Raw genomic sequence first — 24,134 nt, forward strand, 5'->3', positions numbered from 1 at the left:
ATCCAATTCATAAGCTAGTACTCTTAAGATATGTTTAATGCCGTTTTTAAATACCAATTAGCTCCACAATTCTTCTCTCCCATTTTAATGACAGTTCAAAGAGTGATTGATGTTTACTAGTGGGGACCCCTAAGAGCTTAATTCAATTTTCTCAGACACCTTTATTGTTTTTACCCTCATGGCTGTCCCTGACATCTCGAACAAAGGAGCTTTATCTTCATCCATTTCCGAGAAGAAAAATAGTCGCTGACACCTCGCTTGATTGCAATAAAATCCGTTGGATAATCGATCGATATGCACATGGAAATTATACAGAAGTCTCCCCTTGGTCCACAGAATTCTTGGCCCCAGCTCAACTTGCCGATGATGACCGTGTGCTGGTGCTGAAAAATTCATATATAAAAATTCCCTCGCCGTTTCAGGAGGATAATCAACCCCTGATGCATTAAACATTGACACCTCGGAGATGGGTTCCAGGTTAATCAACTTAACGCACTCGCAAAACACGACGAAAAGTTTAATTAAAAGCTTAATTAATGAGGGGGGCATCGCAGACGACGGGACGTGGCGTGTGACCTGTCAACCCGCCGGCCTTGCTGCCACGCACATGCTGGCAATTAAAATTAAAATTTTATGCTAAACTAAGTGGCAACTCAAGGTAAGAAAACGAGCCGCTCGCCCAAGCTGCCGTGCATGCGGCTGGCAGCTAATACCATCGGCCAACGGGGCGTATGCATAATAATGCGAATTTCTCGCATCCTTGTGCCACAGGTCTCAAATGCTATTAATATTAATTAGCCATTTGCATGCAAACATTGTGTTGCATTCACCCGATACAAATTACACCATTTGTGGCTTATGAATTGTGCTTAACAAAGACACAAGTTTCATTTTTCTATGTGTAATTTCTTTAAACACGTTTTGCTTTATTATCTTCATATGTCTTGAGTTCTCCTTCAACACATAGTGTTCTTTCAATCTACGAGGAATATTCTTGTATGATTACAGCTATACTGCTTGTATATTTTTTGCGATGTTGGTCTGTGAATTACTACATCAGAATGTTTTTATTGGCTAAATAAATGGCTGAAATTCCTTTATCTCATCTCCCGTGTATCTCAACAGAATGTCAACAGGGAAAAGAGCAAAAAACGAACTAAAGGAACTGCATGTTTTGCCCTTCTGGGACATTTTTGTGTATATTTGCACGGATATTGAGTTCACATTGGATTCAAGTTGGATCGGCAAACGTATCTGTGTCAGCTCGAGAGGACGTCTGTCTGCCCATTCCATTTTGACCAAAACTTTGGTGCCACACTTTAGCAGGACAAAACTAATTTTGCTTCTGGCATGTCGCGCAAATCTCGTTCTCCAGGAGCATTCGATTCAGGCCCAACTGGAGCGTAGCGTATACGACGTGTTGTTCGAGCGAAACGAACAGTTTTTACTTAAGTTTTTTACATTTCTTGTCGGAGTGCCACAAATGCCTGTAGTGGGATGTGTTTTGCTTGTTCTCAACCGGTCTCTTTTCCATTTCGATGCTGACACGTCCTTGCTGTCGCCTCCTCATCCTGCTGAAATCCTCAAATTGCTCCTGCACCCGCTCGTTATTTGTTACTAGTGCCACTACTCACTTGGTTCTGTTTTTTCAGCAATTTGACGTTTTTGCTACGGTATTCTTGTCTGTTTCCCCATCTCTGAATGGGTGTTATTCTAAACCTAATAGATTATTTGCCGCTATGCTAGAGAAATAAGTTTCCTTTTTTGGTCGCACAGACCTTGAATTATGTTGTTTCGACTGTCAGGAGTTCAGTACACTGGCAAAGTTTTCTCATACAAAATGGATTTTACCATTTCCGTTGTTTAGCAATACAGGAACATATTAGAATACAAACTTTATTTTATACGCATTATAATATCCAAGTATTCACCCTCTTTTTCCAATTTGAACTTTAAAAAAACCTAAATGTATTATCATTTTATTATTTCGCGAATTTATATAAATTTTTTCCCACACTGCCGTGTATTCACATCTGTCTTCGACACAAACGTCTTCGAAGTTTTTGCCTGGCAAGCGGGATTCGATGAGACTTCCTGGTGCACATCTGGGCCATGTCGCCCCGGAACTTCTGCTTATGCGATGCGATTTCGCAGTGGAAGCTTACTGGGAAGCCAACCATACTGGAAAGGCCAAGATTTAGTGCCAACGTGGCACGCCCCCACGTTCAGCAGCCGATTTCGTGTGCAGCCGCCCAAATTAATGGCTAATGAAGCGCACAGAGCGCAGGTGATTGCAGCCGAGTGCCATAAAAGTCAAGTATCCGGGCGGAGTTTAACCGAGCAGCTTCCTGCGTTCGGCTGCACGCCTCATTTGCTGCACAAACACTCCGGACCACGACGGTGCAGTCCTCCTGCCGAGTTCAAGGCCAAAAAAAAAAATAGAATGTAAACTTCGAGGAAATAAAAATCACATAAATTTTTGGCTGCCATCAGCAGCAGAAATTGCAAATGCAGCGCACTGCAATGATTTGTATCGATGCGTTATACTCAGTGTAAACACGTTTACCCTCCCAAGGGACCTGGTAAATTTCTTTTGATTTTTACGGTCACGACTTGGCATTTATTTCGACCCAGACAAAAAGTTCATTCAGCTCGATATTGATCAAGTTGAACTTGAAGTGCAAAGTTTGCTTTGCAGTCGACACTCGGTAAAGCTGCCAGAGAAAGGGCCCACTGAGTCGTGACCTGGAGAAATGCAAATATATTTACGAACATTTAGGAGGAAATCAATCAATTTGTGTTGCCTTGACAAGCGACACACACAAAGTCAGAGTGGATCAGAGAGCAGATAGGATAATAAAGCTATTTATTGGAAAAAACTACTTAGGGTGTGAGATTCCATGGGAAATAAGCTACAATAAGATATAAATAATCTTGGTATTAATTGTTAGTGCTTGGCTCATTTAGGAAATGAGTTTATAATGTCAATGAAATAAATTAGATTTAAATTAAATTTTTTGAAATAAAACGAATCACTTGAACAAGCATAAATAATTTTAATGCATTCATTTATCACTGTTTGCTTCCATGTCCTTCTACGTTCTGCTGGAGTTTTCACCGCCCGTTTAATTTCATTTACAAATCAAACGTCAAATCATTTCACATATCAGTGCATTCCATCAGGCTCAAATGTTGTCGTTTTGCATCGTTATAGCCCGCTCGATATGTGTACACCCCCTGGGCCTTTGAGCTTTCTGCCTTCCATCGATATTCAAATATGTCAGGTCGCCTCTTATTGATTACATTGCCAAACAATCCGGAGACACATTTGGACCCATTGTTGCGCCCATTTTGCGCTTCATTTAACATCGCCTGCTTTTGGGTACGGAAAGTGTTTAAATGCCGCTTCCGTCTTGTTTTTCGTATTTGGCCCTCACTTTCAGTTGGTTTGAGCAAGATGTTCTGCATGTGTCAGTTAAATATTTGAAAACCTACACGAATTGTGCGTTGTGTTTTATTGATTTTCATTTACCCAAGTATTCATAAAAATTGGTTTCTGATGTGTTTTTTATGACTGCGTGTACTCATAGGACATCTTGTTTTGGATACCTCGTAAACATTTTTATTTGAAAGTGACAGTGGGTTGAATAAAAAAATGTTCTTGTCCTTTTTATTTTATATCAATGATATATTCCTTTCTTTCTTCAAATATCCTGATAAATAAGCAATGAATTCATCGGCATAAAAGTAACTCGATAATCAGAACTAAAAAGTACACGAAAGTAAGCGAAAAAAGGAAACAAAATTCAGTGGATAGGCATTACTAAAAAACCTGATATTACCTTTACAATTTACAATTATTCCTAGAATCTGAAAGATGACTACCACCGTGCTCGTTAGTCGCCTGTCTTGGAAAATGATGCCTTTTCAGACAAATTAAATGCATTAATAATGCATGAAAACACGTTACAAAAATATTGATAAAGTCGCGCTTAATTTTGGCATTTCCCACAGCTACCAGAGGTGGTCTTAGCACTTCAAATGTGAGCAATCGCACGTGGCACATGCGGCGTATGCGTAATTTTCGCATAATCATGCGGTGTCCCAAGCTATTGAACACACTCGCACACACACACAGCAATAAACCTGTCAGGGCGGCATTAAAAGTAAGTCTCTAAATGTTATTTACACACACACACACACTCACACACAAGGACAATCAGCGGGAAAAGGAAGGAAACAAAAGGATCTGCAATGGAGGGAGCATCCAAAATTGTACACGGAGAAAAATTATCAAGGGTTGCATGGAGCTAATCAGGAGCTAATCATGGAAGTTGCTTGAAAATTATATTTTACATTTAACATACCTAATAAAGCAATAATATTTTAGATAACTAACTATTACTTGATTGCTGAATGAATGAATGTCCATTGTTTGACCCATTTCAGATATATTATTATTTAGGAGACTGAACTTTGGTTTCGTTTTTGTGCCGCCATCAGAAGATCGTAAAAATTAAAATGATTGCCCAAACTTTGTCCGCTGCACGTGTAAAAGTTTTGTCATTATGTTGAGTAGCGCTGTCGTTAATGGGTTTCCATGTGGGGGCTAAACTACACATAGCTCCCTGGAAAAACCCATCTCCAATTGCCATCGAGCTTTAGTTTACAGCAGCGAGCAAATTGTCGACATTCGCTTGTCGGTCGCTCAGCGCAATTGTATTGCCATAAATCAAAGGTCCACAAAGTATTCCGAACTATTTTTTATTGTTCCTGGCTGCGAGTAAAAGCGTAGTTAACTTAATGAACACGTTCCATTTGCAGACAAAGCCAAGCAGCAAATGAACTTTGTTTTCAAACAATGCAGTGACGCTATAAAGCGCTTGTTTGTCATATAGAGTTAGAGACGACAGTAAAGACATTTGAGGCATCTGAGAAAAATCTGATTGGCCGTGAGTGATGTTAACCTGGCTCTGTGGAGCTGCCTATTATGCGAACACGTGGCGTATGAGTGATGTTAGTTAACAGAGGGTACGTTTGCTTTTTATAACAAAATCTTAGTATATCGTTATTAGTATCAATGTTTTCCGCCTGCATATTGTCTCCGATTACATCTAAATATGTAGGGCAAAACTTTTGTATTATACCAGCATCTTTGAGCTGTTAAATAGTAATTTCCAGCAAACCCCCTTGGCTTTTGAAATTAAATGTAGCATGCCCCGAAACCAATTCTCATTTCCCGTTTGGCCAACATCCACAAAATTTCTATTATAATCGAAACTTTTTATCGGCGCAATGCGCGCTTGGAGAAACTTTGGCATTTCGCACGAGCTCAAAATTACTTTGTCCTGGCGGGGAAATGTCCTGCGGCCACTTGACGCATTAGCGAACTGCGAAAGCGTTACATTCGCAACCATGAACATCATAAAATGCCGTAATTGAAACCAGCATTGTTCGGCAGTACTGGGAATTTGCCCCACACTCCACTCCAATGAGGATTAGTTAGTCTTTTGCCGGGGCAGCTGATCTGATTTTGGAGGACAACAGCTTACCTGTCCACTAATTACGCTAATTATCTTTACAATTACCTGGCCAACTTTGTGCTTTGTTCGCCTCTCGCATTAACGTATTTATTATTCACAAAATCTACTCAAAACTTTGGCGCAATTTTCACAATGGTTTATGCCGAGAAATGTTGTGAATTTAAAATAATTTGAAGTAATATATAAAATAATATACCTTTTTTTTAAAGATAACAAATTTAAACAAACTCAACGCCTTTATATGTTCTAGATTATTATAGATAACAACATGGTCTGTGTAAACTTAGTGCACCATCTCTTTTATTTTAAGCGGAAACTACACAAACTTTTTAATGAGCCTTTTGGAGTTTGCAAATCGAATTTGTACTTTGTTGGCATTTTCCTTACCAGAATGCAGCTTAAGCCATATCCTGAGCATTTTGCGCAATATTTAACACAACTGCCACTCAGCGATGGATTCAAATAGAAAAGTTGACTTGCTGGCATGTTAGTCGCCTGGAATGACTTTCCTCCGTGACTACACGGCAAAAAAAAGGGGAGTCCCAAAATAACACAGAGCCCAACCGACGGGGCGACTACGTCCTGGTCCCATAGAGTAAACACAATTCAATTAACTCGGCGCTCGTTGTCGGTCGGTTTTTGGGGGCATTGTTGTGTAAAGGAGCAGGCACCGTCGACGCTAAAATAACTGAAAGCGACAAGCCGATGATGGCACATTGCCAAAGGCAGAGGAACATGAGGTACACTGCAATCAACATCTATACAGTCAGTTAAACTAATATAAAGTTTTACGAACAAAGCAGGTTAGAGGAACTTGTTAGAGGAAATCTATTATGAACGATCCACCTGGGAAGAAATTGTTATCCTAATTTGATTTGATTAGGAATTTACATTAATTTGGTCCAGTGTACATGCTGCAGTTACTAGGTGCATGCAACAAGCCACAAGAGCAGTGCGGCTACAACAAAGCATTTGCATTATTAAAATTTTCATTTGGCGGCCTCTCTTGAAAATAAAGAACCAGCTAATTGAGGAAAAGGCAATCTTTAGCTGCTCTCAGTGAAGAGAGCACAAATTGAATCTAGACTGGTTAAAGTTTCCCATTCTGGCTTAAACAAAAAGTAATGGTTGCCACAGTTTACAAACATACTTTGAGTACCATCACGGAGTTTCTCCCTTAATCACTATCTCTCACTGTTTTGACAAGCCAATGGCAACAATAACTATTGTATGCTTAATGAGCTAAATGCTGAAAAACTTTGACTTAACCGAGCACAACAGGCGTCAACGTTGCGTATACTCATTCATCATCTGCAAGAAATTTAAGCAAAGCAGCAGCTGAAGTGTAAATGTCACTGTCAGCTTGGTTGGGTTGAGTGAAATCGAAGCCAGTTGGTGGTCCAGGAGGTGTTAATCCTGTGACCTTTCCTACACTCTTTCCTATTGGGGTACATAATCTGCTTTAAATCTTGTATGTAATTTCCTAACCCATTTGAAAGCCCTTCACATAACTGTTTCTATTGTAATTTATAAAATGAACTTTAAATAACTGGTAATATCCACTTAACTAGCGAAACTAAAACAAAAACTAACAATAACAATTTTAATACTATCAGGCAGGGTATTCAAGTCTCTACTTGCGTTCTGCTACCATCGTTACTTGTGTTCCTTATTGCTTCTTTTATTGTGCGACACAGTGGTTGGGTGTAGTCATCGTCAGAGGAGCAGGACATCCAAAGGATGCGATGCGTGGCTGTGGCACGGAGATGGCGTCGCACGACTGCCGTTGACACGTTGGGGAATGCGGAAAGTCCGGGAAAAACTGGGGTTTACCGAAAAGGGTAAACGGCAGAGCCACGGTTCCGGGATCTGTGGAGTGTGACTTTGATTTTTGGCTCGGGCTGAGGGGCACTCTTCGACTGGGACTTACCTTGGAGTAATGACTTCATTTTCCGCCGCATACATTTCCAGCAATGTCACGCCTGGCCGCGGCGGCTTTGTTTTCAGTTTCCTGCCTTTGTTTTGCTTCTTCAGCTTTAAAGTTGAAGTCGAAAAGAAAAATCCACCACGTGTTTTTGTACTTTTTTCAGTTCCTTTACGGAACGAACGGGCTTCGGCTAAAAATAACTTGAAAATTCCTTTAAATTTGATACGTTTTTTCTTCGTCGGCCTCGCGTTGATGGTGTTTTATTTTTAAGGCCAATTTGCCGAGTGGGTAGTTTGTGGGCTGGCCAGGCTACTATTTTATATAATGTTTCAATTTGCCATCACATAGACGCAGATAGAATTGTGTGAGCGGTTGTGTGCGTATGATTGATATCAATTTTGCTTTGATGAACGCTCCAAGGAATTGCTACCGAGTTTATTTATTATACTTTTGGGTCGCCTATTCCAATTCCCGTCCTTCGTTGCGATGAAATGTTTGGGAATCACATTTTCATACAATTTCCCCGGCGCAAATTCGAAAAACAAAGTTTACTTCAGCCACTGTCCTTGCGGTTTGTGGTCCAAAAACGTAGCTTCTCTATTCAGAATCATGGTGTGGTGTAACACATAAATATATTTAAATTAATCGGCATCTGCATATCAAAATGTGGAACATCAGAAGAAAAAAAAACCAAATATTTACATACATACGTAAAGAAATGGTGAAAACATTGACACGCTTTTGGCCAGAGCGACAACCGAAAATTGATTATTCCATTTATTTTCCAACACAAATGCCTGGGGCTGTGAGAATTACTCATCAATTTCAACGTCTTGGGTGCATGTGTGAAAAATGGTCCTGAATATTGTGAACTGTATTGACTGCTCGATGGGCAAAATAAATAACACACTGTGTCTCGATGGCAGACCGAACAAACCCCAGTCTGTTGATAGTGGTCTTTCGTATGAAAATGTGCATTTGAACTTAAAAGGTTTTATAAAATAGGTGTTTGTTCTTTTTTCAAAAAATTTCAAGATGTTTTGCAATTCTCAATGATATTAGCGCTCTGAAAATACGGAATAGAATTCAATAATAAGAACAGTTAATAAATAGGCTATAGGAGATTATAGTATACCATTTGGTACTTCCTCTTCCGATGCACCATTGTGCACTTCCCCTGCGGCAGCACCATTCTGTAGATTTTGAGATGGAGCTGCGTAAAGGACGGGGATGCCAAAGAGGTAGCGCAGATCCTCAACCTGCGCTATTTGCTTGCAGCAGGGGCATTCAGCCGAGAAACGCAGGTGTATGCGGACGCAGCTGTCCCCGAACAGATGGCCGCACTTTAGAGAAACAATCCGGTGGGTTCCCTCCGCCGTCCAAGGTGAAAAGCAAATGGGACAATTATTACTCTCCAGAATCTGCTCTAGGTCAGTGACCACCTGGCTCAATTCGGAAATACCCAGTTCCCTTTTAAACATTCTGATGATATTATTAAAAAAGGACCTTTGCTCGACTTGCTCCTGTAGGAGGCAACTAACGATGGCATCTTTGGAAATATCTTGTTCCAGAGCTTGTTGACGCAGTGCTTCGTTCTTGCCAACCTCCTGTTGAAGCTGCTCCAGCAGCGTGTGCGCCTCCAGCGTAAGTTTCTCATTCTGATTTATGATCAGCTGGACAAGACTGTCCTGCTCGCTCAATCGACATTTGGTGTCCACCAACAGCCTGTTGCCCTCCACCAGGGCGGCCTTTAGCTCATCCTTCCGCTTCGTAATCGCCTGGAATCTAATGCGCATGTGACAAACTTCTGCGATCAATTGGCCACGTCTCATTCTTTCTATTTTATTGTGTGGCGGAGGCATGTAGGACTCCTCTTCCAGCAGTATGGAATCCAGTGCACTAGCATCCTCCTCCATTGTTTTCCAGTTATATTAAGCAATATTATTTATTTACGAAGTCTCAAAGCTATGCGGAAATGAAAGATGTCAAATGTACGATTGGTTTTCTTGGGTAAAACAATCGATAATTATGAAGGTGTTTGCTGCTTGGTGGAAAATGGCAAAAGTGTGAACACAACTTTATTGAAATGCGATGCGGTGTGTAAGATAGCTTTTTCCTACCAGGGTTGCCACATAAAACAACGAAATGTAATATTAGTTTAAAAATTTGAGTAACAAATTAGGTACATTTTAGGCAATCAGAAACCTTTTCTTTTGCACAGTCCAAATTATTTGTTACATTCACTGACCAATGAGTGCCACGAACAAAGAAATCGGAAAAGCGACCTTGGCAGCACAGCAAATTAGGCAGATGCATCAATATGAAAGCCTGATGATGATATTAGAAAGGTAAAAAGGAAACTTTCGCTAATGTTTTTCCAATTATACAATCTGCACTTCCAGATGCGACGATTTCCCAAGGAAGACCCAAAGCGATTACTCCCTGACCCGCATCAATTTCAAGTCCACAGACGTGTTGGGTAAGAATGTGGGTTTCTTTATTCAATTGGTGCACTGGCTTTTATCGGCTGTGCCGGGACTTAGTATACTGTAGAATCAGATAAAAATTGTAAATGGAACTACTATCGGGGTTTACACTATGAATTATCAAATACAACTCTAAATCGAAGTGGAAGCTCCTGGGGATCCATGGGAATCTCCCTACTTCGATTTGCGCTGCATTCGCGAGCGGAGCATCTTGTTCTCATCCGCACATTTGGTGGTGATGGCGGTGCGCACCTCCCGTGGAGTCATGTCCAGGCTGTTGGTCATGAGATAGACCAGATCGGCCACCTTGAGCGGATCCAGCTGCTGTTTGCTGGGGCGGGCGCAGTCCCTAAATGCCGGCGATGGTTTTCCGGAGAGCGTATGATGGGCCAATGTGTCCCGGTCGAAGATCTCGCAGAGCAGCTTCCTGGTGATCGAGGGTCCGGTCATGTCCCAATTGATGGCACTCAGGCTGACGCGGGATATTTCTGTGCCATTGGGACCGATCATCACCATCGGCGATTCGCCGTCCAGGTCGAATTCAAAACCAGGACACCGCCGTTTGGCGTTTGGAGTGGAGGTCACCGGTTTCTTGATACGCTTCCTCTTGTTGCCCATTTGCTCCTCTCCACCGGGCACATAGTCCTCATCGTCATCGTCCAAACCAAGATCTTCGTCGTTTGTTTTCGGCGTCGAGGTGTTGTGCTCATCGGTTCCATCGCGAAACACATCAAAAGGCTCCGAACTCTGCTCCTGGTCCTGGTCCTGCTCATGAGTCGGCTCCTGCTCTTGCTCCTGATCCATTTCCTGCACCTTCTCAATCTCGATGGTCAGGAGGTCGAGAGCCTTGCGCTTACTGCGCTCCCATTGCTGCAGAAGCTTCACACGTGCCTCATTCACCGCCTGTATGGTGTTCTTCATCAGCTGCGAGTTCTCCACATCCTGCACCATGTTATCGAAATCCTGATCCGGCACAACCCCGTCCTGTGGCGATCTCTGTGTCCTTAGCAGTTTCTCAGCAGCCAGTGTCAGAGTTTCCAGAGTGCTCAGTTTGCCATTGTCGGACATTTCAATGTGGCGCATGGCGGTATCGGCAAACTCATTTGCTTCTTGAATGCGCCGCACCTTGCAGTCATCGCTCTCCTCCTCCGTAAGGGAGTCATCCGTACGCAGGCGGGCTATGATCTCCTCCACCTTTTTCTGCGTCTCTGACAACTGAACCGTCTGGGGATCGTAGGGCAATAGGGTCAGGGCGAATTCTAAACGCTGGCGGCGGTTAATCTAAGAGGAAAAAGATATTTTATTTTAAAATGCTTTGCATGTGCTTCCACTGAACTCACCATTGTGCTGCTTGTTGTTCACTTGCAAACTGAATTGTTTCTAATAAGTCAACGCCTTATATACCAACGCAAACCACTACAGGTAGTTTTTTTTTAAGTACTGATTAATCCTTTTATTACCCTTCATAATGTTGCAGATGCTTCCACGGCGGATTTGATGGCCACCGGGTCGGCAACGAGCCGCCTACCTGCCGGAGCAACGTGCAGCTGTCGTTCCACTTCGGAACGCTCGAAACCTGCTGGCTTAAAGCACGATACGACTGCCACCGATTCGAAATCAAACCAAACCGTTTCAACCGAGGACATAGGCACTCAAACCGGCTTCCAAACGGATCCCAATGAGGATTGCATTTTTGACCAAGGTGCATCCAACCAATCGATGCTTAATGTACAAGATGCAGAGACACAATCGACTCCAGAATTATCTAAAAACAGAAGCAGCATACAAACGCAAACGGAATATGAAGAACCAAATACTGCTAGATTTACATCGAAAAGTCAACCTTCTAAGACCAAGCATGAAGATGAAAAAGCTACAAAATCGAATTCTTCGTTGCGAAAATGTTTCTTTAAGCGCCCACTAATCGTCGTAAAAGGAGGTACTCTCATGTCTTCCGATTTTACAGCAAATGTCCATCAAATTAGAACTGATAACGTATTAGTCAGTACTCGAAAAGAAGATAAACAGACACAATATGAAAACCCTTCCGGGTCACAATCTGAAATCACAAATATCTCAAGTGATAGGCCTTCAGGTCCTGCGACCTGTTCACAAATCCTCGATAGAGTACAGGAACTCGAAATAATTTTGAAGAGACAGGAGCGTTCTCTAAGGGATCTGCAAGGCTCTGTTAAATCATGGAAGGCACAGGAATGCAAGCCCTCTGATTGTAGAACCATATTTCAAGTTCAGCCGGAGGAACGCAAACTTCCGAGAAAACCTGAAACACGTGACCAGGCATCTCAGGAGGAACGCAAATTGCCAAGAAACCCCGAAACTTTTGAGCAGGGATCCCAGAAAAAAGATATAGTTCGTTGCGAGAAACTCGAATTGCCAAGAAAACCTGAAACATTTGATCGGAGTGCCCAGAAAAGAGAAACAGCTCATTGCAAATGCAATACCCAATCCAAAGAATTTATTCAAATATTTATGAAGCCTGAAACTGCGCAAGAGGCACAGAAATCAAATAAATATCAACATCGCAGTGAAGAAAGTAATGAAAACTCCAGAATGAATAATCCAAGGTGTTATAAGGAGAATGGAAATGAAATATCTCAGAAATATAACCAAATCTCAACTGCTAACCAGTGCTTAAAAAATACCCAAGACTTTCTGCAAAAATTCGATCGGGTTTTTGCTAAAACTAAAAGTGAAGAAACAATTTGTGACAAGTCTAGAAATGTGGCAGAAACTAAACAAATTGAAAGACAAAATGATATGGAACAAAGGGTGGAAAACTTACTGGACGAATTTGTTGAATTGGTTAAAAAACCCAAATCCGATTCCGTGAGTGCAAGAAAAGTTTCTTCCACATCTTGCTTAGAAGCCAAGAGTTCCAGACAATCGAATCCATCTGTAGAGAAGGAAGTATACAAGTCCTTGATCGAGCAGCTTATTAGTCTTTTCACAAAATCCAAGTCCTGTGAAAATAAGGTTGAGGCGCAGAAGGCAGAATCGGAGTCCTTCTCATTCGATCGCTTACTGGCGGAATTTATAAATATGTTTACGAGATCCAACAGCATGGAGGAGAACAGACCCAAAAAAGTGACCATCTCAGAAAAGGAAACCATTTTGGGCACAAAACCAATGTCCAGCTGCAACTGCTCAAGAGCTCATCGCAATGTTAAATCCACTGCAATGCAGTCGGACCTTAAGATGTCGGATATGGACTTGGATTTGAACGCGCATAGGGAGTCCTGTCAATTTGAAGGAAAGTCTACACTAAGTGAAATTATAAGGAACAACCAGCGGAGGGATCCGCCGCCACGTGGATGCCAATTCTGTGGCGATGGCAATCTGCCCATTCTGGACTCCTTGTTGGACGACCTGTTTTGGCTGATTGGACCGAGGGCCTTCGAAGACGTGGTACTGACCATACTGCGTCAAGAGGAGAATGTCTACCACATCAAGGTGCGTGAGATGGCTACCGGAAACGATTTGGGCTGTATTCTGGGGAATGGAAAGGCCATCAACCAAGCGATCGGCCTCGGAGTATTCGAGGACATTCACACGTTCTGTGAGCTGGACAAGCACAGGGAGCACGATCCTAGGGACTGCCCGCTGGGCACTAGTCTGGACGCATTTTGCCCACGTGAGCGCGGCGGTGAGTTTGAACCAGATGGATGTGTCGACAAGGAAAGAGTCGTAGAGTTTTGCACTCGTGTGCTGGGTCTCCCTGCTGGACAAGCGGGTCGCTTCTTCTCCCTGACCAACGCCCTCAAATTGGCCAAGAAGTCATCAGTCGATTGCTCGGGTTTGCTTCTCCACGGCAAAAATCGGGAACTAACTGGAATAGGAGCAGTTACTGAAAGTGATGTCAGCAAACACATTTTCACTACAAAGGATTCGAGCGATGTGGTCAAGACATCCAGCTTGTTCCTACGCATAATTTCGGGCCAGGATAATGAAGTTCCAGAAGATGACGATTCATCATGCGTTTTTGATAACCATAATCCAGTTTAGCTTGTAAAAATAGTGTCCATTTTTTTTCCTTTACATTTGCCTTTAGAAAACGTGAATAATTTTGTATAGAATTTTGTATGAAAATACATTTTAAGGTTTTATTAAGTATTTTCCTAAGTTTAATTTACTAAACTAGGTAATAGAGATATTTAGCAAAGTATCAAATCGCATTTATTGCCACTCAGCAGCTGCGTATTGGGAAAATCCGCTCAATCAGCAACCTTTGCAGGTAAAACACAATTAGAACAATCCCAGTTTGAGCTGAAGTTTTAATCCCTTCCCGCTGGCAGATGTCAGACGTTATGAAAGCCTAGATAAAATGATGGAGTTTATGGCAGGTAGAACCATTGAACTATACCCTTTTACAACTATAAAATAACTTGCAGCCAGGAAGAGTTCATCAGTTGGCCAAGAACATCTTGCCAATCAAGACATCTAAACAAGACGATTTGAAAAGAAACCAAGCCAATCATTGATTTTCTAAATATATAATACAGTTTAAACGAACTTTTTGCCTAATTGAAACACATTCGCCATCATGAGCAACATCAGCAACGACAGTGGATTGGATGACTCCGCGAACAGTGGCGCCGTTGTGAGCGCCAATGGACCATTGGCAGCGACTAGGCTATCCTGGTTCCTGGCCGAAGTGGATGACGGCTTGATGAAGGACGGAAAACCAAATGGTCGGCGACGTCTCTGCGTTCTCCATTCGATGGAACTCCTAGAGTCAGATGTATCCGACAAGTACATGACCCGTTTCGTAGAGTTTCGGGTCAATGGAATGGTGCTGGAAGCGAAACTTATACTGGCAGCGGATGAGAGGCGCCTGGTGGATGCAGCATTGCTTTCCATGAGCAAGGAGGAGAGGGAAGATGCCAGCGCACAACAACTGTTGGTCCAGTACACCGAAAATGAGAAGGCGGGCGAGCGCCTAATCCAGAAACTTGTCTCTCCAAACAATGTGATGTGGCTGAGCACCAAGCCCGAGCTGAAGGGTAATCCTCTGGTGAGCCTGGCACCCGGTTGCATTGCCCATGTCTTATACGCATACGAAAGTCGTGATTACATGGAAAAGATCCTACTGCACCTGAAAGCGCGAAGCTTTGATCTCGCCTTTGATGATAATTTGGCAACTGAACCGGAGGCCATGAATGATGACACTTGGATGCTGGTGCAGTACAGTCCTGAACCGGAGATGGTGGTCTACCAGGTGGTGCAATACAGACAAACCGTGTGGCGGAAAGAGAATCTCTTTAAGGATGTGATTGCCTACATGCAACTGCCTGGTAGCGACATCGTCCTCCAGGCGGTAGTCATCAGCTATGGCCAGGAAAAAGAGGCCCAGGATGCGAAGTACGAGGAGTTACAAAGATTCCCGTTCGATATTGACTTTCCACTGCCCGATGAGCTGGACAAGCACCCCGATCACATGACATCCACCGCCCTCTTCTCGCGAACCAGTTTGTACCAGAAGGCGGAGCAGCGGGACTCCACTGGAGAGCACAAGGAGCTGCGCAAAAGTCTGGAGCAGATGAGCGAAAAGGCCCAGGGCGAGGCGCAGTTGATCATAGATGCCTTCGACATGGTAGACAATATCAACAAGAATCTGCAGAGTCGTTTGTCCGGAGAGGTGCGATCGGGAGTGGAGGCCATATCCGGAGATGAACTTCATTAGTTGACAAAGACATCACACCTTCATTATATGTAGTAAACTAAGTTAGGTTCAAAGTTCAAAACTTAAATGGTAAATGTTATAAGGCTAGAATTAAATACAAATTGTAAACTTTTTATTAAGAAAAACTGAATAAATATTCAAAGATCTGCAAATGATAAGCGAATTAATATTTCTGTGGGTATAAACACTTTTTATTGACAGTTTTGACATGTTAATTATAATGTTTTAAATTTACATATTTGTAAAAAAAAATTTAAAAATGTATAAAAGTGAGTGGAGCTATGTGGCTGGCGGATAGGGGCCATAAGCAGACCCAAACACCAATGGTGAGTTGTGTACAACGAATGGAATCGGCATCATGCTAGGCGGCGGAACAACTTGTGGTGGTTGGACAAAAGCGAGTGGCCCCGGCGGACGAATCATCAGATGATTGGGCATCAATGGCCGGATGGGTGGCATCCATCTAGGAGGCCCGAAAATAGGGGGTGGTGGTGGAAGGAAAACCGGACGAGGAATTGCCACTGGCGGTGGCATGGGGAACTGGTTGATTGGGGGAGCCGTAGCAGGCTTCTGGTCAGGACCGAATTGTTGGTTTGGTGGCGACGGTCTATTGGAGACATTTTCCAATCTGGTTTCGAAACTTTGTCCCCTCGTTTTGAAGTATTGACGTGGACTCGAACGACGTGACTGTGGACTGGATGTGTTTCGCATTCGATGAAACTGCCTCTTCATTCGGCTCATATGGAGTAGTCGAGGTTGCTTAGGTCGCCGCTTGCGCGCAAGATCCCAGGCCTTGAATTCATCTGGCGGCAGTGGATGTAGGTTATCGTAGGGCACGTTTACAAGTTTTCCCTGCTCCTCGATGAACACTTGACAAGCGGATTTATTCCTATCGATCGATTGTATGTAACAAGTGCTGAGCAGATCGCGTCTATTGGTATCCAACTCCACCTGGCACTTGGCTCCGACTTTAAAGTTGTAGTCGCCCATGTAAATATCCCACTGCTTCGCGTCGCGACGGGTTTCAATCAGGCTAGTCAGCTCCACGTTGCGATACATATAGGGATCCATTGACTTGGCTATCAAATAGCAGAAGGGCTGCTTGTTCTGCTGCAGAAAGCCCAGCATACAGGAGAGGTCTCGGGACTGCCTGCCCAACGCGAGCCTGCGATTATGAAACGGGCACAACTTGTAGCTTTCAAGCAAGCAAAGGGTGCTCTCGGGGGAATCCAGCTTAAAGCTCCGTCCGTTGCGGCACAGCAAACGAATGACTTTGCCACGCGGGTCGAACTCAAAGTCAATGCCGCACTTGAAGGTCTCTGGATGCAGCATCCATTCCACAGCAAGACTAACGTCCGGGATGCGGAACATGTGCTTGTATAACATCTTGAATGCCACGGCCTGGCAAACGGCGGCCATATCGACGTCCTGCATAGTCAGCACGGAGTCAAAGTGACCCCGACGGGTAACAAAGATACGTAAGTTCTCCTGGTAGTCCTTGCTGTAGGTGACCAGTCGGCCCAGATTGAAGGGTTCGTAGATGATGACATTCCGGCGGTACAGGTGGCACAGGGCACTCAGCTCCAGCATGGTGCCTGCCGTCTTGGTCTTGGCCAGCCGCCACAGGTACTCGTCGAAGTTTCCAACCACAAATCGCCGGAAGTTGCTTGATCGGCGGAACATGAAGCGCACGCACTCCATCCTCACTTCGAAGTGAAGCATCTGGATGTCGTACACCTGCTCGGCGATCACGCGAAACAAACTTGAGGCGTCCATTAATGTATGCTTCCGGAAGAGACGATGATGTTCCAGGAACAGATCTATAGGATCTGATGCCTCTGTGGAAAGATTTGGTCATGGTAATTGTGTAAGATGAAAGTCACTGACCTACTTTTACTGCCAATGGAAACTGAACGCTGCAATGTTTCTGACATCATTGTTGAGTAAAATATTTATGTACTGTGCTTGCAAATAAACGTAAAATCAAGTCGTGCTAACTATTAAGAGAAATATGAAAGAAAGCCACGCATTTAGTGCGGCGTTGCCAGATGGTGGAATTCTGCACTTCCATTAAACGGTTTAGAAGTGGAACAGCGGAATTGGAAACCAAATTTGCTTTCAATAAGTAAAATCCCAATATGTGTAAGTGCACAGGGGTTAAGCAACAGCTTCTTCCATAAAAGTACAATAGCAAACATTGAAAATCCGTGTTATTTTATTCATAAGTTTACATGTAGCTCTTCGTATTACGGAATTATCAGCTATGCGCTTTTTCGCTTTGAGTTCATGTGTGAAAACGCTATTATCCTGGCATTTAAATATCAAAATGATAAGTGAGGAAATGCAATATTTTAGATACGTGGCAACACCGTTGAAAGGAAACAAGAAATATAAGCATATAAACCATTGTTGAATACCTTAACTATTTAAGTACGACTTTTTGTTTCAGAAAATAGTGAATTTGCATTAGCAAATACCATTTTAGATCCCATAAACTTCTAAACGTGGCACATAGTTTAAATGATAGTGTATCTAAACATTGATTTATTATGCTTTCATGTGAAGCAATAAAACAGGAGCAAGAGAATGGAACATAAATAACTTCATAAGCATTTGGATGCAAACGGCTTAAAAATGCAGCAATGGCGTCCAATAAATTCAGACGCATTTGACACACCAGCAGCTTGGTAATTAATTGATAGATAGAAATAATCGAGTAAATTATGTTTGTATAATTCGATTTCAGCACGTGTCGCCATCAATTTCAACCAAAACGCCTACCATGTGCGATGCCCCACAATTAACTAAGCGCTTTTCAATTACTTGGCAATCATGGATCATTCATGGGATTAATTCCGCCAACCGAGCCACTTCATCATCACCACAAAATTGTGGGGAAAATTGTGGAAATGTGAGAGTAAGACTATCTCGATAATGAAGTGTACGGAAATAGACAAAGATTTAGGGATTTCTTCCGCTCCCCATTGGGATATTGACTTGCTGATTATTTTTATTTGGCCGGCCAGCGCTTCAATTGAGACATAAAACTATGCCAACACACGAGCATAAACATTTATACACACGATTAGGAGTGCTGTTTGTTTTTATGTTTGGTTTAGCGCTTCCGTTTGCGGCCAACAAGAAATTCCAGCACACATTGCGTATACGCGTTAAATGGCCCAGAATGAGATACAAACAAACAGACGAGTGGCAGAGAAAAAGAAAACCAAAAATTGGCAAAACGAAGGGAGCCCAAACATTTTTGGCGCGATTAAAGTGTGCACTTTTAGTTCAATAAAACATGGCCCATAAATCAATGAAAAACTAATCGGAAAATCAAAAAGAAAACACGGGGGGATTTGTTTGTCCGAAATGAAATTGGCTGGCCCACAAAAAAAGCATGTGAAATACCATACTGCAGGAGCAATTTTAGCCTTCTTTGTTGAAGTTGTTGAAATTCATTTAAAATGCAAATCAATTAAATTAAAAGAACAACATTATTTCCAACTCCACACCATTTTGGAAATTAAATTTATGCAAATGCAACAGCAGCAGCAGTAGTAGAAAAATAAAAAACAGAATTCAGGCCAAGCCGCAAGCTTAAATGCTCATTAGTGTTCTGAAGCGAGAAAAAAAAACCAAATAAAATGAAATAAAATAGAACCCCGAAACTAAAATCAAGAGGGAGCGCAGTGGAGCGTACTCCTGTCGCCTGCATCGCATTTACATTTTCAGATCCAGCTGTACTCCAGTTATATATGCGCTGTGAGTTAGCACATAAGGACAAATGTCTCCCCCATATAAATGCAAAGCTCTTTGGGAACCGGAATTGCCTTAAGTAACCGAAATGCAGGCAATTAATTGGGACTTATGGCCAAAATCCAAGGCTGACTTTGACTTTGGCTGAAACAGAAAGATTTCGTTGGCTGCATTGTTATGCGCTCTTGCGTGAATTGATCCCCTTTTAATGATGCACTCCAGTGGCGAAAATAATTTGCTTGTGACAGCCTTTAAGTCGTTTGCTACTGCTTTGTTTTATATCATTGTTATTTCAGGCGAGTAAACTCTGCTAACTTCTGTGTCCTTATCCTTTCAATGGAAATGCCATTGATTACGACACACAAATGCAATTCAGTTGCCATGTGAGGAGCATGTTAAGCATACGCAGCGTTGCCCCGGCGAAAGTTTTGTGCATGCAAATTTGACGATAAACTTTAACTAATTAAAAAGTTGCGCTTAATGACAAAGACCGCAAAGGTTGTGCATTATTTTTCCGCCAGAAGGTTTTCTCATTTCGGTTGCCGCGTGGCTGGTATGTTGACAAATTGACATATTGTGGCTACAAAAAGTTGCAGCTGTAAGTCGCAGCCATTTCTCTTGGCACATGTGGCACAGCGGGAGGTGTAATACTTGCGGCTAATTCCGAGTTTGTTGCTCTAAGCCCGAAGCATTTGGTATCTAGCTTCCTGGCCCGATGCTCAGCTCACACAAAACTGATGGCCACACGATAAAACGGGAGCCAAACAAAACCGCACACAAGCTACCAGCGCTTTACTTGCCCCTCAGCAATTGCTGTTTGAAAAAAAACAGGCACTGGATAAAAAGCATGTAAAACATTCTGTTCTTGGCCAAAAACTGGGGGAGCTGCAGTTTAAGAAATACAGCCAGCACTTGAGTGGAGTTCAGTTAAAGAACTCTTCGAGTTTACTATCAATAACTTATTTTATTCACTTTTAAAGTGCATCTACACAGTTTCGTTGGCTTAAGCTTTGTTTGTGGTTTATTTGCCTGGCTAGTTGGGCTTTACTTTGGCTTACTTTAAACCCGCTTAGATTTTTCTTTAAAAGATTATATAGTAAAAGAAATTCCATATTTAAGAGATAATATTTGAATATATAATATTTTAAGTTAAACGAAAACTCTTTGAAATTGCAGTGATAGCAGCCACATATCGGATATCACAGAGTCCGACTCGTTGGAGCATTTATATTTTATAATTCACTTGAGCCTTGTTAAGACCGCTGGTGGGTAGCATGTGTGTGTGTTTATGGGCCACCACCTCATCATCAACTCGTGCCCGAGCCCGTGCCCCACCATCCACCTCGAACCACTTGCAACCACTTGGATTTGCTGCGGTTGTTGCTGCTGCTCGTATTTGCCATGCCATTTGCTGGAGAAATTTTTCTTGATTGCCTCGCCCCCAGCATTTTGCTTGTTTTTCGCTTATGCGTCGTCATCTTTCTTCCGCAGTTTCCACTTCCTTTTACCATTTTCCACTGGTTTTCCCTTTTCCCTCCTTTTTTTTGTACTGTGTTTTTTGTTTTTTGTTCTCCTGGCAGACAGTGATTTTGACATTTCACGCGCATTTGTTTGTTATGCTTTTCTGGCCAACAGCATTGACAGCACGGGAAAGGTCAACATTTCCCTTTTTTTTATTTTGCATATATAGTACAAGTGCGTAAGGCCATGTATTCATAGAAATCGTAGTGGGCCATAATAAAAATAAAAATAAAGGCTGTGGAAGTGAAAGTGGAAGTGGCACGCAGGCTCATTAACATTTGCGAGGCACGTGGCGGGAATGACGCTAACTCAGTTGCTCCCCAGCGTCGCATTCGGCTTAGCCAAATTGATTTTCCGTCCTGCCAACAAAAAACAATCTGGCACAGCGAGAGAAAAACATAACAATATCAGCCACATAACCATAGCCAGTTTTGCATAGCTTTTCCAGTTCATAAGCCAAGGGTTTTTATGATATCAATTTATCCGAATTTCGGCCAATTTGATGTGGAAAATATTTATGAATCGATACGTTGATAAAATACTAAGCAGATTTTATAAATACATTATCTTTATCTAAGGACGTACAGAATTTTTCTCTGTATTCCCGAAAGGGGAAATAAACATCAGGCCAACACAGAATTCCACTCAAAACAATTATGAATGAATGGCCAGAAGAGCGCTCAAACCAGTTAACAGAGCAGCTGTTGCTGTCGAGTGCATGTTAACGCTTTCAGTTGGCCAACAGCCGCAGCTTCTGGCAAGTATTCTGGCTTTCAGTCCCACAACAGACGTCGAGGCGAGAGCACGCGGCCAAAAAGTCGTGCGCATGTCAAGTTGCGAGCTGCGTTTGGTTTTCGATTCGAGCCACATGGCGTATACGCGATACGGTCTGTGCCACTGTTTCTGCCACTGCCTGCATTGAGTAGCGAGTCAATAATGGTCGGTGGTCAGTACTGCGGCTTTAGTGCGTGCTGAGCTGGGTAGCAGATAATGTGTCAATAATTGAACTGGGCAATCGGCATTGCTCGATCAGTATGTGAATAGCCGACACTCAACTGGAAAGGAACTTCGATGTAAGCATGAATAGCTCCCAAGAAGCTTCAGAGTTAAATAGAGTTGGTAACGAAGTGTTAACTAAATTATACCATTTCAACATTTGTGAAATGTGTAATAATTTTCTCTTTAAGTGAAGTGTCTAGGAAACACAACCAAATTTTACAAAAATTTTTGTTTTCAACTAAGAGAAAGGATTGAGCACTGAAATCTGCTTTTGTGTAAGACAATACCACGCCGACACAACCGAAATTGAAACATTTTAATTTGCAAACACAAAAGCCCCTTATTTCACTTAACCCAATCAATTAGATCCCATAAAATATCAATACGAAATAGAAGACAAGTAAGGCACAGCAGCGAAGAAATTCGGTTCGAATAAATAAATGCAAATGAAATAAGTTCAAATCGGATCAGCAGAGTGACGTATTTAAATTTCACCAGGGGCAAATCGAGTCGCCACGTAGTTCGACATTCGAGCCGTCATAAGCCGGAATTCGGTGCGGATTGCATTAGGGAAGTTCTTACTTTCTGGTGCCGCTCGAATTTCCCTGAGGCACTTGGGATGCACGTGAATTCTGTGCCGATGGATTTTCCATTCCCCACTTTCCTCCTCCCACTCCCATGCAGGTTTTTTGCGACGTTTGTCAACGCCATTTGCTCTCTGTTTGATTTGCATATTGCTACCTGTCTGGGTTTCCGAGGAGCCCGTGGACGTGCGTGATAAGTAAACAGGGGACAGGAAAGACAAAAGGAGGCGGCAAACGTGATAAAATAGGCGAAAGAATAGCGGATAAAAAATGAAAACATTTGCCGGAAAACAAAGAAAATTATCGGACCAGATGCCCGGGCTTTCCGTTGTCCCAACCCCCGGGGGAAAGTTGTAATAAAAAAATAAAGAATAAAAATAAAACCCGGGGTCGCCAGTGACAAGTGACAGGTTGCTTGTTTGCTTGTTTGCCGGGCCGAATAATGTGGTCAGGTCCGTCTGATATGGCCGCCTAATTTGGGCGACGCTTTTATTGTTTGCCCACGGACATGGCGTTATTATCTCCGGGCATTCTCATGCCCTCCCCGCTTTTGTTTACACGCACTTTTAACGTGTTTATTCGGCCGCAGCGCAAACTAATTGAAACACACCGGGCGTATACTTACTTTATTGTAATGCCCGTGGGCGTGTCACGTTCCGCGTGCAATCAGTGGGCGCCTTGAAATCCACTCGTCTGCAATTGCACTGCACTCCCCTGCCACGCCCCCCGTTTGCTCTTTGAGTCTATCACTCTGAGGTCCCACTGTCATTTGGCCCTCAATGCCAGCAGCTGAAAGCTGAAACAACAGCCCACTGCTTCCTCCATTCGTAGTCCTCGTCCTCATCCTCGTCCTCTCCAGCGTCATCATCATCGCCATCCGCCGTAGTCGCGGCTGCGGCGTATTCGCTCAGAGGTTCACGCTGAGGTTGAGGTTGAGCCGAGCTGAGTGAGTGAGTGAGTGAGTGCCATGGGCGGCAACTTGTTTACCTGCCTGTGTTTTAATGAAATGCAAATGCAAACACAAGCCGTGAAGCACCATGGGCTCCATAGGCTCAAAGTGGGCCAAAAATAGGTGAAGGATTGACTGCAAGCGTAATCCATTACCCGCTTTCTAAGCCTCAATGTATGATTTATGTTTTATATTTGACCAAAGTGCTGGAAAATTACTTTCTTTTAGAAACACTTGCACAAAATTGTATTTCAACAAAATAAGTATAATCGTAACAAGATAAGCCCGAATTTTACAGAGCAAAGGCTATTTATAATTAAATGGTTTGCAATTTGACTGAATCTGAAATTAGTTTCGATACAAATTTGCAGATTTTTATTTAGGTTAAAAGCACATAGCACCTTATTCAAAACCTTAAGTGGCGGATGTTGTGATTGGTTTGCTGTTTATTTTTTAAAACAGCAATGTTTGTTTTCATAAGCTCGCTCGATGGCTTCGTAAGATTGATTGCATTCAGACAGTGAATCGATAAAAACCTCCGAATCTATGCGTAAACAAGCCACAGTGCGCACCTGCATCCCCACTTCTCCTCCCGCAGCCAGGTAATTTTTCCTGGCCCTCTGCAATGGCACTTAGTGGTAATGGGGTTACTGCCAAGGAGTCGC

General features: G+C 42.8%; 6 protein-coding genes and 1 long non-coding RNA gene across 10 annotated transcripts in view; 4 read left to right on the forward strand and 3 right to left on the reverse strand.

Moving 5' to 3' along the window:
• Nucleotides 1-7,051: 7,051 nt before the first annotated feature.
• Nucleotides 7,052-9,489, reverse strand: LOC6526848 (E3 ubiquitin-protein ligase RNF8). Of its 2 annotated transcripts, none has more exons than XM_015197758.2 (4): nt 8,606-9,489; nt 8,181-8,536; nt 7,474-8,122; nt 7,052-7,412 (listed from the first exon to the last, which is right to left on the reverse strand). In XM_015197758.2, exons 1-2 carry the CDS (start codon nt 9,384-9,386, stop codon nt 8,529-8,531), a joined length of 789 nt encoding a protein of 262 aa, XP_015053244.1. In that variant the 5' UTR covers nt 9,387-9,489; the 3' UTR covers nt 7,052-7,412; nt 7,474-8,122; nt 8,181-8,528. The 2 variants fall into 2 exon arrangements, with proteins under 2 accessions (XP_015053244.1, XP_002087948.2); XM_002087912.3 differs by having other exon boundaries at nt 8,177-8,536.
• Nucleotides 9,490-9,585: 96 nt separating this feature from the next.
• On the forward strand, nt 9,586-14,087 carry LOC6526849. The gene is made up of 3 exons (XM_002087913.4): nt 9,586-9,818; nt 9,873-9,949; nt 11,434-14,087. Exons 1-3 carry the CDS (start codon nt 9,721-9,723, stop codon nt 13,977-13,979), a joined length of 2,721 nt encoding a protein of 906 aa, XP_002087949.1. The 5' UTR covers nt 9,586-9,720; the 3' UTR covers nt 13,980-14,087.
• On the reverse strand, nt 9,946-11,401 carry LOC6526850 (early boundary activity protein 1). Its single transcript, XM_039370727.2, has 2 exons — nt 11,297-11,401; nt 9,946-11,237 (listed from the first exon to the last, which is right to left on the reverse strand). Exons 1-2 carry the CDS (start codon nt 11,297-11,299, stop codon nt 10,131-10,133), a joined length of 1,110 nt encoding a protein of 369 aa, XP_039226661.1. The 5' UTR covers nt 11,300-11,401; the 3' UTR covers nt 9,946-10,130.
• Nucleotides 14,088-14,228: 141 nt separating the features above from the next.
• LOC6526851 (early boundary activity protein 3) lies at nt 14,229-15,710 on the forward strand. Its single transcript, XM_002087915.4, has one exon. It carries the CDS (start codon nt 14,518-14,520, stop codon nt 15,655-15,657), a length of 1,140 nt encoding a protein of 379 aa, XP_002087951.1. The 5' UTR covers nt 14,229-14,517; the 3' UTR covers nt 15,658-15,710.
• A 116-nt stretch (nt 15,711-15,826) lies between these two features.
• LOC6526852 (protein ovarian tumor locus) lies at nt 15,827-17,681 on the reverse strand. Its single transcript, XM_002087916.3, has 2 exons — nt 17,549-17,681; nt 15,827-17,495 (listed from the first exon to the last, which is right to left on the reverse strand). Exons 1-2 carry the CDS (start codon nt 17,592-17,594, stop codon nt 15,937-15,939), a joined length of 1,605 nt encoding a protein of 534 aa, XP_002087952.2. The 5' UTR covers nt 17,595-17,681; the 3' UTR covers nt 15,827-15,936.
• Nucleotides 17,682-17,961: 280 nt separating this feature from the next.
• LOC26535806 lies at nt 17,962-19,320 on the forward strand. 2 transcript variants are annotated; one of them, XR_001454319.2, is made up of 3 exons: nt 18,005-18,087; nt 18,223-18,344; nt 18,404-19,320. It is a non-coding gene; the product is annotated as an uncharacterized LOC26535806 (long non-coding RNA). The 2 variants fall into 2 exon arrangements; XR_005560360.2 differs by having other exon boundaries at nt 17,962-18,344.
• A 2,386-nt stretch (nt 19,321-21,706) lies between these two features.
• Nucleotides 21,707-24,134, forward strand: part of LOC6526856 — a 28,381-nt gene continuing 25,953 nt past the window's right edge. Inside the window, exon 1 of one of the 2 annotated variants that reach the window (XM_039370594.1) lies at nt 21,707-22,052. The gene's annotated coding sequence lies outside the window, so the exon portion shown is untranslated. The remainder of the gene's footprint in view (nt 22,053-24,134) is intronic. The other variant, XM_015197993.2, reaches the window with a different exon arrangement.

Source organism: Drosophila yakuba, chromosome 2L (assembly GCF_016746365.2).
Source record: "Drosophila yakuba strain Tai18E2 chromosome 2L, Prin_Dyak_Tai18E2_2.1, whole genome shotgun sequence".
Taxonomy (NCBI): Eukaryota; Metazoa; Arthropoda; class Insecta; order Diptera; family Drosophilidae; genus Drosophila; species Drosophila yakuba.

Bases quoted from the DNA above. Each gene is read 5' to 3' on its own strand.
- LOC6526848 (XM_015197758.2), bottom strand. From the start codon at position 9,386: ATGGAGGAGGATGCTAGTGCACTGGATTCCATACTGCTGGAAGAGGAG.
- LOC6526849 (XM_002087913.4), top strand. From the start codon at position 9,721: ATGAGTGCCACGAACAAAGAAATCGGAAAAGCGACCTTGGCAGCACAG. The intron at 9,819-9,872 runs GTAAAAAGGAAA...CTGCACTTCCAG, and splicing joins CTGATGATGATATTAGAAAG to ATGCGACGATTTCCCAAGGA. The intron at 9,950-11,433 runs GTAAGAATGTGG...ATAATGTTGCAG, and splicing joins CAAGTCCACAGACGTGTTGG to ATGCTTCCACGGCGGATTTG.
- LOC6526852 (XM_002087916.3), bottom strand. From the start codon at position 17,594: ATGATGTCAGAAACATTGCAGCGTTCAGTTTCCATTGGCAGTAAAA. The intron at 17,496-17,548 runs GTAGGTCAGTGA...ATCTTTCCACAG, and splicing joins AGTTTCCATTGGCAGTAAAA to AGGCATCAGATCCTATAGAT.
- LOC6526851 (XM_002087915.4), top strand. From the start codon at position 14,518: ATGAGCAACATCAGCAACGACAGTGGATTGGATGACTCCGCGAACAGT.